Below are 20,749 nucleotides of genomic sequence, written 5' to 3' on the forward strand. Positions count from 1 at the left end.
AGCCGGAAAAAATCTGCCACTTCCTTACAGAGCCCCTCCTCCAACACACAGGAACGCGCACATGACCAATGAGGGCACGAGATAAGTTTGTGCACAGAAGGAAGGCTGACAGGCAGGTAGGCCATCCAGTTATTTTAGCCGGGCCGGCTAAAATGATTGGTCGTGCTTTTTACAGTATTACGGCTTCCACAGATGACATATTTTTATGGATTTTTTGTCAAAGCACTTCAGATATTCATTGCTGTCGGGATGTTAAGAGCATTCCATGGAATATAACAAAAAGTGTATCTCGAGCCGGTTTCTCAAACTTACCTACCCCACCTTTAAGTCAATTTTCCTGTTTTTTTCCAGGACAGGAAGTGAGCTGGGATGACTTCCTGCCGTCGCTGTCTTACGTGATTGTGGAGTGTAACAAGCCCCACATCCTGATAGAGGTGGAGTACATGATGGAGCTGCTGGAGCCCTCCTGGCTGGGAGGAGAGGGTACGACCTGAGCTCTGAATGCTGTAGTCCCAAAGCTGTGCTGTGCTTTGATTGGTTAAACCAGTAACAATCATTCTGTCTGTCTGTCGAAAAGAAAGGATTACCATCTCCTTTTAGTCATAATACATCTCAACATGATTTTTCTATATTTTCTTTAATTTTGGAACAAACTCACATACTAATCTTGTTGCCATATTTAATTTTAATACATTTATTATCTTCATTGAGATTTTCTTTCCATCAACCAGCAAATTAAATATATTAATACAGCTCTGCAATCTGACAGACTAGATAGATAAGGGCCTTTTTATAGACTGTTCTGGGGACAGATTGTGTCACGAACTTGGAAACACAAGGTATTGAACTCAAATGCACGACCCAGGAGACAGAGGTAAAGTATGAGTAAGATACTTTATTTCCAAAAAACAGGATAATAAATAAGGATCGACACTCTAAACGAGGTGACAAAAAGGCTTAAAAAAGGCACAAAGAAAATCGCTCACTAAGAGAGGAACAAAACTTACAAAATAACTGAGCAGCATAAATCAGGCTTGAAACAAGGTGAGTAATCGCAGGCACGCTGACTACCTGCATCGGGACAAGACCAACTGACACAGAACAAGGGGAGACTGGGGAGTTCAAACAAGAGGTAACTGGGCACAGGTGGAAACAATCAGGGGCGGGGCTGGTGCTGATGAGCGCGGGAGACACACACAAGGGTAGGGAGTGAAGGAACCTGCAATGAAGCATAACAGGTGAGTGTCAAAATAAAACAGGAAGTGGGAGACAATACGAAAATGAACCAAACAAAAACATGAAACAAGACTAAACTCAACACTTTTGACAGGACACAACAGATTGGTCCAATTAAATTGAACTTCTGTCCTCTCTTTGCGCCTGTACACGCCTCTGCTAGGCCTGGAGATGTTGGCTCACCTCGACTAGTGACTAATCAGATTTTGGTTGTCACATCTCTTACTACTTATAACTCCATCTTTGTTTTTCCCGTCCCTTTTTGAATTCTTAATAAGAAAGCAAAGTATGTATTCAGTATCCTACACATTAGTCGACTCTTCATACCTACATGAGGCTTAGTCGTATACTTGTTGTTTGCAGGTGGGTACTACCTGACCAGTGTGTATGCCAGCCTGTGTCTGATCCAGAGTCTGGAGCGGGACCACCCGTTCTCCGGCTGCCTGACAGCGGAGGCCCAGGACGCTCTGAAGGAGTGGAGCTGCAGGAGGAGCCGGGACGCCCAGAGGCAGAAGGAGAGCCAGCAGAGCCAGGTACTCTTCCAGACATTCCTGTTATTATATTATCATAGTAGCACACCATGGAAACACTGTTACGGTGTGTGTGGGTTTGCACAGTAAGCTGCTTTGTCACAGGTCTTTGTAAAGCTGATTGATGTGCAGTTTAGGAACTCCTCCTAGTATGTACTGAAACAATTCTCTGGGATATTATCCAATGCACCATGTCGAAGCTTTAAAACATGAAGAAAAAATGAAGAAGTAAGACTTTGTTATGTGAAATATTAAATGGTAAATGGACTGCATTTAAATAGCGCTTTTCCAGTCTTTACAACCCCTCAAAGTGCTTAACATACACAAGTCATGATCCATAATTCACACCATACAGGCAGGGGCTGCTGTGCAATGGGCCCCCTGCTCATCACTCACTTGTGGTAAAGTATCTTGCTCAAGGATACATGTTGACTGCAGGGGCTGGGATCTAACCCCCAACCTTCTTTGACAACAACATTACCTTACAGCCACGACGCTCCATATTACAATTTTTTTTTTACATTTTTGTGAAAGCTTGAAATGTGCTATCACTTACTTACTGGAAATAGGTACCTAAACTAGAAACAATTGAACAATAAACTACTTGTTAGAGGTCTTTACAGATAGGAAAATAAAAGCTGAGTTTCTACTTAAAGGGGACCTATCATGCAAAATGCACTTTTGTACGTCTTTTATACATGAATATGTGTCCCCGGTGTTCCAGGGAACTCACCAAGTGTCAGAAAACACAACCCTCTCTATTTTCCTCCATACCCAAATCTCTAAAAAAGGGGCTGCAACGGATCTGATAAAAACTGATCCAGATTTGAACACTGTCCTGACGTCAGGACGGTGGCGCTACGGCTATTGGGCCAACTCTCCACCTATCAGGGGAATGTGGGGTTGGGCCACGGCCGGCCATTGCCGCTCGAAAGCGCTGGAGACGCTGTAGTACATATGCCAGGCCTGTAAGTGGCGCTGTAGTCTGCCACAAAAGCAGCGAAGAAGACTTCCCGCCCATAGTTACCATGGTTACCCTTCTGTTTATTCTCCGCTGTGGCTTTTTTTCTCCCTCCCAGAGGCAAGCGTTTGCTCCCGCTGCTTTAATTCAATGCAATCCCTCCCCGTCGAGGCAAGCACTGTAATTCTCTCCGGTTAGTCCACCAGCAGATGACAAACACCCACCTCTCCGCCTCTTCCAAGGAACGAGGGGACCGTGCGGCAGAGTTTCAGTTTCAGTTTGTTTCGCCGGTCAAGATGTCCGTTAAAGTTTAAATCTTCCGGACAAAATTAGAAAAGTGCCGGTCAAAGGTCTTCTTTGTTATTTATTGAGCTTTAAAACAAATGAATAACGACTCTATATAATAAAACACGGAGGACGGAGATCTCTTTTTCTCCCCCTCTTCTGACAGCCCAGCAGCTGATCAGAGCACGTCTCCCCTCTCCTGCAGGGGGGCGTGGTCAGCAGAATCAGACCCGTAGACAGCAAACAGCACATAGAGCGAAATGAGGCATGGCTAAAATGCATGATCTGTTTGGTATTTTGAAAACAGAAACGTATAAATATACCTTATATAGGTATGGCCCTACAATATATCATTTAAATATAGCATGATAGGTCCACTTTAAGTTTTCATTTAATAAGATTGTTTCCATATTTAAAAACTCTGAAATGTAAACAAATATAACCTCAACCTGTCGTTTTAGTTAGTGAGCAACTAGTTATCGCTGTAATCTGTGAAGTTTGATTCGTAGCTTTGTGATGAGTCTTTACAGCTTGCATTTTTAAAGATTTGCTGTGTTCCTAGCTGCAAAGTACCTTTTTGAAATCTGTCCTGATGTCTGAACTTCAGGTTATAATACTCGAAAAAACATCCGACAGACACTAAGAATCATCAACAAACTGTTTGTACATTTCATGATCCAAACATGCACCCGTTTCCTGTCTTTCCATTGACAAAAAAGACACAAATGGTAACAAAAATGGAGATAATCCCCCCCAAAGAGGTCAGACGTTACATAAATTACACTGATGGCGATGCACTGATCATCAACAGATTATCCTACATCTGCAGCGATGGCAGGTGGAGTTGAACAATCCACCTATATTGGATTTTTAGAGTCTGCTTGAAAAGTCAAAGGCCAAATGTTCTGGATGTCATGCAGAGGTGAATATTTCCAGTGGAACAGTAGGTCATTCATAAAAATAAAAAAACCAGACAACACACCTGGATTTCCCTTCTTTGGCGTGCAATCACAAATTCATTTTCAGGGATTAGTTTTTAGTCATTTTTAGAGGTAATCCGCTGATCTGGCGCCGGATTTCCACATGACATGCACTATAATACGCACACTACTTCCCTACACTCTCCTCTGATCAGTCAGATTGGTAAAAAGGTTCCACCAGATGCCACGGGGAGAGAAAAAAAGGGCATTGTCATCCACAGCGTTTGTGTCTCGTCACGTGGTTCCTCTCCTGGCTTCAAATAGCCGATCTAACTCACCCGGCAGCCAGATTTTCCACTGACACAGGCGGGGATCAGTGAGCCAAGTGCTATGAAGAAGTGGGCGGTCAGATAACATGAAATTTATTGAGCTGCATCTACCCATCGAAGCAGGCAAACACAATATGCACACGGACGGCGAGGAGCTCAGTGACTCTGTAAGTTTTCACCACGGCAGACCTGTTGATTCTAATTGCTTGTTGTATTTGGGAATCTGTCTGTGTGTGTGTGTGTGTGTGTGTGTGTTTGTGTGTGTGTGTGTGTGTGTGTGTGTGGCAGAGAAGAGGATTCTCACTGGTTTCTTAATGTTTGGTTAAATAGGATTAAGTTGTCATTCTGTGTGTGTGTGTGTGTGTGTGTGTGATGTGAGGGCGTCTGTAGGTGGCTGTGTCTGACGTTATGTAACGGCTCAGGTAATGCACTATTGCCGCTAAGTGTTTGAAGATGGTTGAGACTTCTTTTAGTTGTGTCGCTTTCTGTTTTTAAATGGCAAAAAGTTTGCGCTGGAAAACTTCAGCAGAACACGAGGAGAGAGCGGGCTTTATGGATTATATTCGGTGAGTTTGGACGAGTGGATTTATTTGGGAGTTTGTCAATGAAGCAGAGAACAGATGATTTCCCTGTAAAGCTCTTGGACCCGCTGGTTATGTGTGTGTGGGAAGCTTTTGTTTCAGAGAGCATTTCTTTTATGAGCATGATTTCGGCTCATTTATCACAGTGGATTATAAACCTGCACCTCCTCCTCCGGCTCCATCTCTCTCCTCCCCCTCGTTTGCCCTCTCTCCATAAGCCTCTTGACCTCTGTTTTGCATGAACACAGTATATATTAACTCTTTTTTTTTTCCCTTCCTGTAGCGGTGCGTTCGGATACTGTTCCAGGACGGGGAGCGGAGCGCCGTGCGGACGTTGCAGTGGAGCGCCGGGGAAACCAGCCAGGCGTTGGCCCAGCTGTGCGCCTCCACCTTCGCTGTGTCCGACCCGCAGCAATACACCCTGTACTGGCGCAGCGGCGGGGAGATGAGGCCCCTGCCCCCCCAAGCGCAGCCCCAGGACCTGGCCAGCCACAGCGAGGGGGGGCCGTCGCTCTCCTACCTGAGGACCGACCACGACTTCAGCAAGATGCGGCGGCTCACCAGAGGTGGCGCCGTGGACCTGAGCGAGTCGGTGTGTGAGGAGTGAGTGGGAGGGGAAGGAGGGAGGAGGAGGAGGGGGAGGATGGAGATGGAGATGGATGCTTGCTCTCGCTTTTTCTCTCTCTTTCTCCCTCTCGTTCTGTCTCTTTTCTCTCCGGGCGGTGTGCGGTGTCTCGTCGTGGGTCACGACTCGTTGTGAATAACTTCAGCCGTCAGACTCGGAGCAGAACCTTTAACGGTAAACTCTTTCCTCCAGAACGGAACGGCGCAGCGACGTTAGGACAACAGTCGTACCACTCAGAGTGGCTGCTGGTGTAAAGGAGTGTGTACTACTATTTTTGTGACATGGAAAATGTGTAATAAATGGATTTGGTTGTTATTTTGAAACATGAACCCAGGGTTATACCGTGAAGGGATTACATCATTAAAAAACGTGAGGAGGCTCAAATCCAAAGACAAATTCTGTGAGACTACTGTTGCCTGGAAACAAACTCACTTCCTGTACGTACAAGAGATGGCAAATTGTCCACCGTGGTGATGTAACCCTCTCACTGTATAGTTCTGGGTGAAATCTAAACAAGACACTTGGATGTTTTATTACTTTTGTGTGTAAAAGTCTGCAGATCCTCGGATGGAGTGTTTAAAGGGTTTGGAGATGCAAACCTGTCTGTGCCCCCTGGAATACAGTTTGACTCAAAAAAGGTGAGAAGTGTTACAGCCAAGACCAAACCTCAATACCAAAGTGAGAAAAAAACACATAGGTAGGACATTTTGTCATTCAAAAAAGGTGTTTACTTTGAAAGGAATCAGGTGTAGAAGCTCTAAGGAAGCTTTAAATCAGTGGTTATTTTTAGGATCACCCACAGAGACGACATTATTTTTAGCTTTTTTGAGAAAAGGCGCTCACTCTCCTTGCTCACGTATTAAGTGTTTTTGGCTGCTGGAGTAATGGGCGAGTAGGAGGGAAGTGATAGAGCTCTGTTTTTAAACCATGTGAGAAAAAAGGCAACCTGCGACATATTTACTGAATGACTTGCGAATGTATCAAAATCTTCTTTCCTTGTTGGACTTTAATCCTTAATCACAGCTGTGTTACGGTTCACTGCTTCTTCAGTTTTCTCTGTTTGCCGTACTGTAAGATGACACACCACGTTACAACAATAAACCTGTGGGTGACCGGTCGAATGTAAATGTAAACGTCACCAGCTTCTGGCGACTCCTGCTGCAAGTCATCACCATCCACTGACTGTTCATCCCTGATTATCATATTATGTATTTGAAACTTTTGAATTGTTCAATTTGTTGGGTAGATATCAAACCTAAGTATGGATTTGCGACATATCTGGAGATCATTTGGAGAACTACAGTATGATGTGTTTTCTGAAACATTATTGCATGCTTTTTTTTTTCATTTAACGTGAAGGTTCTGCGAATGTGGCGTGTGTGCGCGTGAAGCATGTGTTCATTGTGAGAGCTCACTATTTATTTTCTCAGTGTGAAAACACATTACTGTATTTTGTCAGGTATCTCAGTATCGCAATAAAAAATTGCAATATCTGTTCACAGTGTTACAACCAGTTTTGTTTAGTGGTTATTGAATAGTGATGGGAATTATGGCTCTTTGAAGGGAGCCGGATCTTATGGCTCCGTTCCTTTGCGAGAGCCGTTCAAAAGAGCCGTTTTTTTAAAGGGGGCGGGGTTAATAGGTTTATCTGCGAAATAGGTATACCTTTTATAATTCAATCAAATGTAGCCCTGTTTTGACTAATGATTTATATGTGTACACACATATCACTTACATTATTCAATACATCCTTTGTAGGCTACTGAAGTATTCAAAAGTAAAAATTACATTTTGTATATAAATGATTTGCTGTGGGCAATTGTTTTCATTGCATTTACAGATCCTTGTAACTCTCTGATTGTAGAACCACGCTAAAAAAAAAAAAAGCAGATAGCAACACCTATACAAACTGACAACAAATCTTTGCTGAGCCTAAAAATAATCATAAATAAATAACATAATGAAAATAAATATATTGCAATGGTCAAAACAGCAGCATCCAACAGTCTCTAATCCTTGGATAGTATGTCACTGCATGCATGCACGGAGCACCCATTCTGTCTTGTATTAAAACGACACGTTCGCGGGCGCGAGCCGGCTCCCGTCGTTAAAAGAGCCGGCTCGTTCGCGAGCGACACATCACTATTATTGGATGTTTTATCAAACTCTACCATCAGAGGGCAGCAAATACAAACACATTTTACTCCTACTTATAAATAACACGTCAAATATTGTATCTGTATTCAAGATTTGTGGTTTCTAATGTTGACATCCTAAGGGATTTATTTTTATTTGATCAAATGTATTCAAAAGCAAACCCCTCACAAATCTGACTTAATACATTATATGGCCCAAATACAAAAAAAACTGAAAGATCAAGGCCGTTTGTATTCTTTTTATAATATTTTTGATAAATTATAAAGAGAAAACTACTACAGTTTAGTTTTACAGGTTAATGACTATTAAACATTTGAAATGTAATTTTAATGTCACATTTTCAATATCAGTCAGTGTCACAGCATGACTTCCTCATTGTTTCTATAAGCATTTTATAAAAGCACTATTTGGGGTTAGATTTTATTCATTAGATGTAAACAATAATTTGTATTTCTTCGAGACATTTACAGACACAATGACCAATGAAAGGACCTTGACAAAATGATTCAGTAGTCACAGCATATACATTTTATTTAATAAAAGACTGTTCAATGTGCCCTGATGTATTTTAGGTAAAATAATGCAATATGATAATGTAGCAAACAATCAAATCTTTACCTGCACAGGGATTAACACTAAATTCATTAATTAATATTTGAAATATGTTTGAGCTAAATCAAGTAACAGTTCAGTCTATTTAATGTAAATCCAAATAGTGTAAAACTCCCAAAAGGCTTGAAAAATTAACATTCAAACTTGTTGTCAATATTTTGTCACTTGCTCCATCACTAGCAGGAAAGTGACGTTTTCTGTTCAGCGTTAACCCCCAGCATGCCAGGCTATGAGAGGTGAGTAATAGGTATTGGAATGTGGAATGTGATTATCTGGGTGAGGTTGTCTTTGCACATTGTATTTCTATCTGACCCCCCCTCCCAGTTTCTGCAGCGCCCCCGCTCCCTTCTCCTCGTACTCTGCCCTGCTCAGCCAGAAGGACTCCTTGTCCTTCATGATGTTGGCGAGCACCGCGCCACCCAGGAACACCATGTGCTTACGCCGGGGGGGGTCCTCGATGCGGATCTTGAACTTCTACACAGGTTAAGAAGAAGAAAGTATTGAATCACATTGTACATTGTACATTGTACAGTGGCTGTGTGTGTGTGTGTGTGTGTGTGTGTGTGTGTGTGTGTGTGTGTGTGTGTGTGTGTGTGTGTGTGTGTGTGTGTGTGTGTGTGTGTGTGTGTGTGTGTACTCCTATACTTTACAAATGGGAGTAGGAAAACTTTTGGAATAAATGTAAAAAATAACAAAATATATTCTCAAAACTTTTTTGCAACAAATACAACATTGGATTTGCAATAAGTCACAATACAATATTCCAAATGTAGTATATAGCTCAATATATATATATACAAATATATATAGAAATGGCTGACGTCTTTTTTGTCATTAATACAATTAAATTAAATAGTGTTACATTTTGTTGACATAGTATTCTTGCCTTTTGAAACCACAGTAACAAAACAATCTTAGCTCAAGGTCCACTGTTTTGTTTAGTGCAATTATTATTATGGGTTATTATACAAATGCTATGTAACTTTTTTAAATTAATATAAAATGTATTACATTGTGGCTTATGCTACGGATTAAATATTTATGCAAAGGTATTATAGAGGATCAGCAGTTGTATAACACCTTATCTAACATCATGGTGCTCCTGCATTTCAATAAAAACAGATGATTAACATTTAAAGGCTAAAAAATATTGTTATTGGATGTAAAACTCTTACAGATAGTTTCTGAGTGTCTCCGTCCAGCACCCTCTCCAGGTACAGCTGCTTCATCTCCCTCTCTAGTCTGGATGGGAGTCCGGGGTACATGGTGCTTCCTCCGGAGAGAACGATGTGCTTATAGAAGTCTGACCTGCACAGAAAAAACAACCAGGATGTAACAAAACAACATGTTTTGTTTGTCTACATGCCCTTTTTATGTTGTGTAGGTGCATTAGTGAGGGGAGGCAGACCTGAGGTCGATGTCTGCAGCCTGGATGGTGTTGAACAGCAGCTCGGCCACCCCCGCTCCCTCCACGTTGATGAGGTGAGGCTGGAAGAGAGCTTCAGGGGCCCCGAACCTCTCGCCGCCCACCTTCACCTGCCGGCCGTCGGGAAGCTGCACCACACAAAGGAAAACATTTCAATAACTGCAGGGTCTTTTTTGTGATACAGCAAGATGGAAGGTGCCACAAAAAGACATGCTTTGGAGAAATCCTTCATTTAACACTCTCATAATAGGACTCAAACTAGAATAAGGGTAAACTTATTGGCAGAAATGGAATATAATATGTTTAAATATGCTATTATTTTTTATACAATCACATTGAGTTAAGAATCATTTTTATGCGCGTGTGGCGCAGTGGATAGAGCCTTGGTGTTGGGATCAGGGGGTCACAGGTTCAAACCCCACTGCAGTCAGCATGTGTCCCTGGGCAAGACACTTCACCCCAAATTGCTCCTGTGGGGATTGTCCACAGTATTGAGTATGTAAGTCGCTTTAGATAAAAGCATCTAACAAGTAACATGTCATAATAATATGTTATCCTACAATAGGGTTGCAATCTGATACCTCACCACAAGATGTCACTAAATACCAGACACTGGTCTTCAAAAAGCACTGTTTGTTGTTTGGGGAACTGAACATTTATTTTGATACCACTCTGATGTTTGTATGCTTACTAAATATTTAAGTACATATCTAGAAGTTCACTTTGTTGGTCTTATTGGTGAAATTATTACTTTAAACTAGAGCTAAATATTTCATTTGTTTTCAAGCAGTTTAACTTGTTTTCATGTATGTATGCTAAGCTTGGCTAACAGGCTGCTAGCTTTAGCTTCATATTCAGCACACAGAGTGGCAGGGATCCTCTAAAGTAACAGTCGACAAGAAAGTGAATACACACTTCCTTTATATACAAACAGTTCCTTTAAGTAGACTAAAACTTTAAGCATTACTGGGATTTTGTTCTTTAACGTACTGTGAAAGTCTCCACCAGGAAGGTGGTCTCTAATGCCAGGCGCTGCTCCTGCTCGATGTCGTATCCCACGTAGCACAGCTTCTCCTTCATCATGCGCACAGTCTCAAAGTCGGCGGTGTGGTTGAAGGCGTAACCGCGAAGAAGCAGGAGCTAATGGCGGGAAAAGGTGCATTGTTCACGTCACAACTTTTTACCAGTTTTCACAGTTTTGCATTTTCTTAATTTCTTTCTGTGCAATGTTTAGACTTGTTTTCCCTTCTACAGGACTGAGCATCTCCTGGCTCACCTTAATGAGGTACCGTGTGATGTCACGTCCTGCGATGTCCAGCCTGCGTGTGAGGTGGGGTAAGGAGAAGCCCTCATACACGGGACAGATGTGGGTGACACCATCCCCCGAGTCCAGGACCACACCAGTCAGCAAACCTGTAGACACAATCAATAGCCGCGTTCACACCAAGTACTTTGCCGTACTTAGTGCCCCGGCACTTATTACCCCAGGGCACTTAGTACAGATCGCGTTCACACCGGAATAAGTTCCCTGAGGGAAGATTACGCAAATGAGCCGCTGACGTCACTTCGTCTTCTTCTGCTTTGGGTTTACTGGCAGGCCGCAAACCACTTCACGGTGTATACTGCCACCCGGAGTCCCCGGCCGGAAGTCCCCGGAGTTGGGGACTGGCTTCAGTAGAAGCTGCTGGGACTCCCAGCAGCTTCTACTGAAGCCTTCCGAGTAAATCGCCAGAACGCCGACACCTCCTCCGCTCCCATGTTTTATTTTGTGTTGCCATAAGTTAGTCTCTGCGTTTGTGCGCTGGGCGAATGCTAATGCTAATAATGCTAATGCGAGGATAATAAAATGGCGGCTCTACAAAACATTTCAGAGTTTTACGGGGCGTGGTTTGCAATTCGCCCAGCCAATCAGAACTGGGGCACTTTTTTCCCCCAGGAAAGTACCATCTCTCAGCAGGCACTAAAAATGGGGGTAAAAGTTCCCGGCACTAAGTACTCTTTTTGGTGTGAACGCGACATAAGGGGTACTAACGGAACTAAACGCGAAAGGTACGGGGAAAAGTACTCCGGTGTGAACGCGGCTAAGTACCCAAAGAAAATGTAACCAAACAATTCCAATAATCTTTGAGGTCAGACTGAGCAAAAACAATACGTTAGAAATGGGTTTTCTTGTGTCTTTAAGCACAAACCCCACCCAAGTATTCCAGTTTGCCCTAAGGAACAACACATTTAAAATGGTATAACATTTTGAAGTCTTACCCTGAGCATACAGAGTGAGCACAGCCTGAATTGCCACATAAAGGCCCTGGAACTGGTACTTCTCAAACATGACCTCAGCAATTTTCTCTCTGTTCTTGGTGGGGTTCATGGGCGGCTCCGTCAGCAGGATCTTCAAGAAGCAAAAAATACATTCACAGCTGTTTAAAAGCCTATTATTGATAGGGTTTTCCCCAGGTGTAAAACATTAAAATGTCTTCAGTATTTTACCACTTGTTTTCTTTCTTCATGCCTTGTTCCAATACTTGTCTCACTGAGCTTTATTTTGAAAGGTCGGCTCTGTGTTGTACCTTGCACTCTGACGGGTTGATGTCCAGTCGGGTGGAACCGAAGGTGTAGTCCCACAGGTGGAGCATGTCCTCCCAGGAGCGCACCATACCGTTCTCCATGGGGTAGCTGACCTCCAGCATGGAGCGGCACTCGCTGGCTTCATCACCCACCATCAGGTCCTGGTGGGAAGGAAACACGAGGAGACCGCCTTTATAAGGTGCAGAGTAAAAGAATAAGACTCACAGGAAAACTACTGGCCCAATTTTTCTAAATTTTGTGGAAGGGTGTAGCCTGGGCTAAGAGAGAATCGATTATATTTAAGAATGGAGGGGATCCAAATGAGTCTGCATTCTTTGGTCTTTTTTACTATTTTTTAGTATCTACAGCTTTGAGTGATTCGATTAAAAAAATACAATAAAGCTAACGTATAACAAATGAATAATAATTAAATCTCAGTGCCAATACAATACCAATGCTATACTTTTCACAATGATAGTTTTTAGTAATGCATGGATAGTTATTTTATTTACACAAGCAGCCAAAGACATTATCAAAATATAGTATTTAAATCAGGTTATTTATCAAAGAATATAAATACTTAGAAGCTTACTTAGCATTTGCTCACATTTTGGTTACTGCTGAATATTATTGAGCATACATGCTTACTGTGGAGGGAAAATGAAACCAAAGAGGGTTATAAAGTATTGTGAACACAAATCTTCAGTTTACATTTTGTGTGCAGTGAACTTTTCACTTCTGCTTTATGAAACGTCTCTGTTCAGAGCTGTGAGGATTACGAGGATTAAAGGTCTGCATGATCTGACCTCAGGTTACGAGAATACGAACTTAACTGTGTCTTAAGGAAGCTAACAGGTGTACCGTTCTAAGACACTTTGATACAAATGAGCTGAAAGGTAAGAAGAGATGGAGGAGAGGAAGAAGGTCAGCTGTTTAATTAGCTTAACAAGTCTTACTGTCCAGACTTACCAGACAGGAATTCCCTTAGCTTTAAATAGAATACAATCCACATTTAGAAACAGCTTTTGTTAGGTGTTACTGACAAACGTTTGTATCCCTTTTATTATCATGTTGTCGTTTATCTCAAGTTAAAACCAGTTACATGCTATAAAAACAAACAGTCAATATAAAATAACAAACAGTCAATATAAAATAATCTCACCACACTTATTTATATATCCCTTCTTTTCTTCCTCTGTTTCCTAGCCAGGATGACAATTCTGCCAAAGGATTGTAACCAAAGCAAAGCTACATTTTAGAATGGAAAAGAGGGGGGCAAAAAGCAAAAGAAGTCGATAAAAAAAAGTAGGACGAAGGGATTCTTTTGCCACCCCAGCCAGAAAGAAAATGTACTTCCTCTAACCCAATTTTTGTTTTAAAGTCTCCTTCTTTTCTGTCTTAAAAAACACTCTCAATCTGGCACCTTTTCACTCGCATACACCTGACATATCACCTTATATACAAAGTGTTGCCTTGTCTAGGCTCACCCAGGGGCGGACTGGCCATCGGGTGTACCCCCGTTGATAATTTACTAGCGGTAATTACTTGCGGTACCGAGGTGGTCCGGCTGTACCGAAGTGGGCCGGTCGAGAGTCCCGGGCTGATTTGTAGTCCCTGGGCTCACCTGTTATGTATCGCTTTTCTGAATAAAATTTGAAATAATCCAAAAAATGACTCACCTTTATCTCAATGTTGCCCACTTTGGTGTTTGATCGTAACATTGGTCGACCCACCATGGCGGGGAAGATGTGTTCGGGGAAGTTGGATCCAGCAAAGCCACACTTGACAAACTGCGAAGGGATGTGAGAATGAAACATGATGTTTTTTGTGTCTATTAAGTTCTTGTTTTGTGAACGTTATCAAGAGCTTGTTATCCTCAGAAGAGGTTTAATCTGTATTGTTTTTCAGTTATTGAAAGAATTTCTGTCTAACTGACGTGTTTTCTGCTCATTCTGTGTGCTTCTTATATCTTTTATTTTTCGAAAATAATGCTAGGTTTGTTTTGTTCTTCTCATGACAATTATATCTATGCTTGTGCAAATACAATAGGAGAAAACTAATCATCTTACTCCTGCATTAAAGCCTTCTGAAATGGATAATAACTATTCATAGATACATTCAGTGTAATCCATCACTAGGCCTATTTTGCATGCAGGAAACTGTCCTAGTGTTTATTATCACAATGCATTCACTGGATTATTCATCAGTCAATGCAAGTGTGTTAAAATGTGTAGTAATTCATTTGGCAAGCATAGAGCAATACGTGTTGCTACATTGCTTTTAAATGACCTGCTGTTTCTCTGCCTGTCATGACTTCACCTCATACTGTAGTGTCTCAACTTGTCTTTGTGGCCATAGACACATTCCTTAGCCTGGAGGGATACAATGCATTCCAAGCAGAGGCGAAAAACTAGGATACGGCCATTTTCAGGTAAAGATAACACACGTTTGTCTTAATATATGTTGAAATTAACATGCCACCATCAGTATTGAAGAACCACTCAGGATGTTGTGATAGCTGAAGTCTCACTTCCTGATTTTCATCCAATCATAGCTCAGTTAAAAACATCACAACCATGTATGGCTGTGTGTGCACATTAGAGGCAGAGTGACAAGTTCAGACACGTGAGGAATCAAGCTGCACACAGATTCACACCCTTCAGATGTCAACCTTTACATATGATCCAGAAGCAAACTTTTAAACGTTTTTTAGAGCAGCCACTTTACAATAAAACACAGCTGGTGTGGGTTTGCATGAAAAACAATGTCACAGATTTCTGATAACACTTTGAAAACAAGTGTAAAGTATACTGAAAGAGAAGAAAGAGAAGTAAGCAGTGTTAAGAAAATGTTGAGGTAGTGTGTGACACAATATATTTGACTTACCCCTGTCCCATTGTCACAGACCACCACTTTTCTCCCCTGGCTGTCCATGCTTATCCAAATGTAGCTCCCTCCTGTCAGGACAGGGGTCTAACTAACAAATGACAAATTCAAGATTATTACGCATGAATTTAGAAGAGACGGCAAGTGACAGGTAAGCAGAAGTATTTGCTGCAACTTCCAGTATATATGGGCGGGATTACTACATTTGAGGACGCCCCATTTGCTGCGGGGGTGGACCTACACTTCCCCTTTTTTATAGAGAAACAGGTAGTGTTTTTTTGAGCAAGTCATTTACAAATTATTTTTAAAGTTGACATTTCCTTACACTTTTCAATGTCAACTCTGCAGATTTGATTTGCTCAATCAAACAAATGTAATAAAGATAAGACATAACAAAAAATACAACATTTCAAAAAACAAAATCATGATGAATAACCTTTGTAAATCTTGGTAAAGTTATGCATTAATAAAAAGGTGAAACTTTTGATAAATCAATCTGAGATGTACCAACGTTGCTGCCTATCCGAACAGATTTAAAATACTTATATTACCTTACCTTATATACCATGAGACTTAAAAGGGCTATGCATTAAATGTGCAGACAAAATTTGATATTTTTATTTCAATTCAGATTTCCCTTATTGTATTAAATCTCTCACAATCAATTTTGTTTTTAATTGCTTTCCAGGTTGCACATGACACCTTTAAGAGACATTGCTATTGGGTAAAATGCATACTAACTGGCCCCTTGTTTGCTAACTCTCGTTAGAGTACAAAACGGAAAAGAATTAAACCGTTTGTCCGCCATCTTTCTTCTCTTAATATTTTGGGGGCCTGGAAATGTCCTCAAAACATTGGTAAGTGTTTTTTTACCCCTAAAGTTTGGCTTGTATGTCATCATAAAACATTCAAGTGACTTTAAGGTTATGCTTAGCCTACTATCAGGGCAAACGTTTAAAATGTGAAAAACATGTTTAAATAAGAAATAAACTAGTGCTAAAGTCATCAACTGACAAATCTAGCTAGCAGCTATAATATGCTAGCATTAGGCAGCTAAAGAGGCAGATATTTTCCTCAGGAGACAAAAAAACAGCTTAGAGGTGTGTTAATATTGGACTTCCACCTGTAAGGTTGCTATAAAATGAATACAACATTGCTTAAGTTATATGTAAATTCTTCAGTTTTAGCTTGTTTTGCACACAACAGGGGCTAACATGGAGTGACTTTCACCGTTTTACTTGCCAACACAGGTGAAACTAATTGCATAATTAATTGCTGCATTGCATTGCATTAGTTAATATAATTAAGTCCTAATTAATGTTGTTAATACACCTGTGCTTTTTCTATTCAACATATAATGTGATAAAAGTTTGTGAAACTCTTATGTGGGAACTATGGTGAGTAGGAATATTGCCTTGTTTTTGTCTTTCTGCTTTTGTTAGTATAATGGAGTAGTACATGGTAACATGTATAGCCTACTGTTTTAATTAGTGGCTACCTTGAAGGAATATATGAAGCCTATGTGAAAAAGGAGGGTTTCCCAATTTGAACTTTTGTTAAAATACCTATTGTGTTTCCTTGTTGTTGCTCTTTAATTCCAATGGACTATTTATCCAGAACAATATTTGTGGGTATTTTTTGCAAGGGCAGAAATGTGTTTAACAAAAAACAACACCTATTTGAACTTTATGTTTGTGACATTTGCAAAGCTAGCCTGTCCAAATAAGATATTAAACATTTCTGCTTCATCTGCTCAGGTTTTTAATTAAAAAAATCAGATTTTTTGATAAATTCATGTTTGTGTTTCTGAACCTGTTTAGAAACACGTATGTCCATCTGCCTTGGTTAAAGTAAAGAAAACATATTACTACATTTACTTCACTTGCTTTACTACATTACTGAACTAATAAATACAGTGAGTCAGTATACTGTAACTTTGGATAAAAATAGGCTCATTTATTTACATAAAACATTTACAAAATACATATTTTCATTGAAATAATGTGTTATGAGAAATCATGGTTGTGAGAAAGACAGCACACAGTAGGCCTCTGAGAGTGTCGTTCTGACATTAGGACACAAACATATCCGACTTGGTCTCACTGTTCTCAAATGTTATAGGCACATTGAGTTAAGACCGATTAACGCTTTACATTTTTCGCTGACTCATCTTTTCTGTTTCAGCTCCTGTGGGAATTCATCAGAGCAGCTCAGGAGCGTTTACAAAAAGCAACCAGTTCAACCAGTCACCAAAAGACAAGAGAACAGGTAAAACACAGCTGGTTTTAAGCAGCATATTTCCTTCTAAGGTACATATATAAAGTCTACCTAAACTCATCTGATTATTTGTCTTTGCATTGTAAAAGAGAGATGCCCTTAGATCCTTTTTAAGGCAGTAAAATGTGATTAATTGGTCAGTCACTATGTTTACATGCACATTGTAACATGATCACTCTAACATCTAATGGGAATTAGGATGCAATTTAAAAGTTAATAATATGAATTGTGCCAGAAAAAAAATGTATTTTTTAACCTAAATGCCAATTTCTTATCAAAAATATTGAATGATTGAACCTAAATTAAGGTTTTTCTGATAATGGATGTATGTTAAATGTTTGAAACAAGACACCAAAATCTGAAGTTGATCAGGTTATTATTGTGCATGTAAATATAGTAACATTAACAGCCTACTCAAGGCATTTTTCATCGTGTCTTAGATTCCATACAAATTATTTTATAGCTTAGATAATGACTTATAGAAAATTATTTCTCCAAAAATATTCAATGAAACCCGTATAAAAACTTGAAATATCAAATGATCTAAAGACCATGGTCGGCAGTAAACTACTTCATATAACAGTCGAGGTTGTGTGCCATGGTGCTTCTTTTAAGTGCATGTTGTTTTTCCTTTACAATGTCCACTCTCACTGAGAACACCTCCAGTGTTTCAAATGTCTGTAGAGTCTGATGATTGCAGAGAACAAGAGTCTGTCTATCACAAAAATCGTCCGTCATCTCAAGACTCGAACTCGCTGTCGCTGCTGACGGAGATCTCCGGTGTGGAGGCTCCCGTTCCTCTGCGCTCGTTCTCCGTGCTGCAGTCGCTGGCCTCCGGGCTGCCCAGGTGTCGAGGAGAGGGAGGCAACAAGTGGGAGTGATGGCGGCGGTCCTGGAGGGAGCCGTTGGGTGAGCTACCTGAGGGCAGGTGTGAGTGATCCTGTTGCATTCTGGGTGAAGGGAAAGAAGAGAGAGATGAGATTTGGGTCCCAGATTGGAGTTTTTTGTATAGTAAATGTGGCAAAGTTCAAAGAGCTTTGTTGTCATATGCATTGTGCCTTTTTACAGACTGGCTTTTTCAAAGTCTACTGCAAACTTGAAGTAGCTCTGAGCCCAATTTTGTTTTTTCTCCTTTATATTCACAACTATTGTTATCGCTTGTAGTTCTTAACATACCTGTTCTTTGCGGACGCTGCTCGGTCTCTCTGCCGGCGGTTCTTGAACCAGTTGCCGACCTGTGTGGGGGTGAGCCCTGTGGCCTGGGCCAGGTGACGCTTCCTGGATGGGTTTGGGTAGGGGTCTTGGAGGTACCACTCTCTCAACAAACTGCGGGTTCTTTCCTGCAAAACACACAGAAATACAATCAATATTTATGCTGTCGTAGACGATTCAAAGTACACTTTATTAGTGTGGAATTGCACCTTGCAAAGACACCATATGGTGTTTTGATATCATCCCAATAAGCCACAATAATCTCCTCACTCTCATGATGCTCACTGTAATAGTATTAGACTGGATTATTAAATACAATCAATGATTAAAATCTACAATAGAGGATAAGTATAAATTCATAGCGACTCTATTGGATCATGTTAAGGGGCTTAATTGGCAGTAAAAGAGACTATCCCTCCCGAGGTTGTGAACTGAAGATGAACTATATTTAGGAAACAATACTTCACCCTGCCACATGAGGGAGATCACACACACCCAAGAGGCAAGGTGCATGCTTCTGAATCCTGTCATTTGTCTCATAAAACTTTTAGGTAAAAGAAAATATATTTTAAATTTGTATAAACAAGGTGTTAAAAAGTACCAGCAGTATGCATGTGATGAATTGCTCTTCACACATGGAATACTTTTCTTTATATTGGCTCTTGGATGCCAAGATGGATCATTTAGACTCCCTTAGGTCTGTGCTCAATGTCAATAAAAGTTGTGTTCATATTTGAAAGGTGTCGTTAATAATTCAGATGAAATAAAGTTGAACCCTGGGGGGATGGGAGTTTGAAGCTGAACAGTCAAAGTTACAGAAAAGAGAAAAGCTGATAACAGAAGTGGAAATGATGCACAGGTGAAAACACATCAAACACTAGTTGTGGAGTATTTAGGAACTATAGTTAATTTGTTTTAACAGTATGTTCTTGTCATAAACATTGTCTAACCAGATCTCTGATCAAGCACAAGTAACCATGTCTAAAGTATTACGGCCGAAGGCTGAGGTTAACCGCAGCTCTTACCATGATCATCTTAAAAGCTCAAAGGGCAAGCTGTGTGAGGTTACATGGGGTACCGTACAACTTTTAAGAGAGAGCAACTGACGGTCAAGTAGCAGGTCCATATCATATAAAAGCATGTTATATTGTGTGATACCGAGGTCCCGACCAGAACCTGATATATTACATTTTAGCCCCACAGACGAGGGAAAGCGTGGGTCACACCTGTGCACATGTGAGTTCAATTGTAATATCGCGTGGTGGTGTTTACCTTAAAGCAATGCGTCTTCTGCTCGCCGTCCCAGATGGTGCGGGGCAGGGGGAACTTCTTGCGGATCCGGTACTTCTCCACCGGGCCCAGCGGCCGACCCCGGAGCCTCTCCGCCTCCCGGTAGTGCGCGTCCAGCCACAAGTCCTGCAGCTTGGCGTGCGACTCGCGAGTAAAGCGGTGGCTCTGCAGGATCTGGTACAGACCCTCGAAGTTTCCCCCGTGGAAAGCGACCAGCGCTCTGGCTCGCATCACGGACTCGTGTCGGTTCAGCGCCTCCCCGGCGGAGCCAGGGACGGCGGCCGGCAGGGACCAGAGGAACCGGCCGAGGCGCTCGATGTCCCCGGTCTCCTCCAAGTTCTCGCACACCCGGGCGACCTGGTCCGGGGTGAACATCGGAAGTGGGAACATCTCGGTTTGCTGTCTCTCAGTAGTTTACCGAAGAAGCTGTGAAATGTTCCAAAACGTATCCAACCGCGCGTAAAGCTCCGTGCGCTCTCTGCCTCCTTTCCTGAGATGATGGCAAGTATTGACACTTGCAGCTTCTATCTGCAGCCTCTCTTATGCAACCGAGTCTCTCCTGGCATTTGGGCAAATGTCTCAGAGAAGCCGGTGCGCAATAGTGGTGTTGGCGCCTCCAGGTTTCCAGAGTAGAGCCAAATAAAGAATGAGGACGAGGAGTCAACCTGTATTTATAGCTAGATACAATTAGCATCTCTGTAGTTGTTTTGAGAAGGATTATACATCCCGGCCATTAGCCTCTTAGTGGGGGGTAGTGTGTACAGAGGTGACTGGCTGATCAGCTTGTTTGGCTTAGCCTGAGGATACATTGACTGCCAGGATGACTGCAGTGAGCAAACAAGCAAGGATAGGTTATT

General features: G+C 41.5%; 3 protein-coding genes across 3 annotated transcripts in view; 1 reads left to right on the plus strand and 2 right to left on the minus strand.

Annotated features, from left to right (window-relative positions):
* The window catches only part of si:ch211-168d1.3 (ras and Rab interactor 3), a 30,152-nt gene extending 23,188 nt beyond the window's left edge, over positions 1–6,964 (plus strand). Inside the window, exons 10-12 of the mRNA XM_034150013.1 lie at positions 352–483; positions 1,600–1,769; positions 5,126–6,964. Coding sequence (XP_034005904.1) covers positions 352–483; positions 1,600–1,769; positions 5,126–5,449 — 626 coding nt within the window. The 3' untranslated portion in view covers positions 5,450–6,964. The remainder of the gene's footprint in view (positions 1–351; positions 484–1,599; positions 1,770–5,125) is intronic.
* Positions 6,965–8,129: 1,165 nt separating this feature from the next.
* On the minus strand, positions 8,130–15,323 carry zgc:101810 (uncharacterized protein LOC493612 homolog). The gene is made up of 9 exons (XM_034150138.1): positions 15,114–15,323; positions 13,907–14,017; positions 12,230–12,388; positions 11,922–12,051; positions 10,939–11,075; positions 10,653–10,802; positions 9,645–9,790; positions 9,412–9,544; positions 8,130–8,710 (listed from the first exon to the last, which is right to left on the minus strand). Exons 1-9 carry the CDS (start codon positions 15,159–15,161, stop codon positions 8,540–8,542), a joined length of 1,185 nt encoding a protein of 394 aa, XP_034006029.1. The 5' UTR covers positions 15,162–15,323; the 3' UTR covers positions 8,130–8,539.
* Positions 15,324–17,073: 1,750 nt separating this feature from the next.
* six7 (SIX homeobox 7) lies at positions 17,074–20,282 on the minus strand. Its single transcript, XM_034150139.1, has 3 exons — positions 19,875–20,282; positions 18,567–18,730; positions 17,074–18,340 (listed from the first exon to the last, which is right to left on the minus strand). The coding sequence occupies exons 1-3, from the start codon at positions 20,280–20,282 to the stop codon at positions 18,130–18,132; spliced, it is 783 nt and encodes a 260-aa protein (XP_034006030.1). The 3' UTR covers positions 17,074–18,129.
* Positions 20,283–20,749: the final 467 nt, after the last annotated feature.

The sequence above is a fragment of the Trematomus bernacchii genome, unplaced genomic scaffold (genome assembly GCF_902827165.1).
Source record: "Trematomus bernacchii unplaced genomic scaffold, fTreBer1.1, whole genome shotgun sequence".
Classification (NCBI taxonomy): Eukaryota; Metazoa; Chordata; class Actinopteri; order Perciformes; family Nototheniidae; genus Trematomus; species Trematomus bernacchii.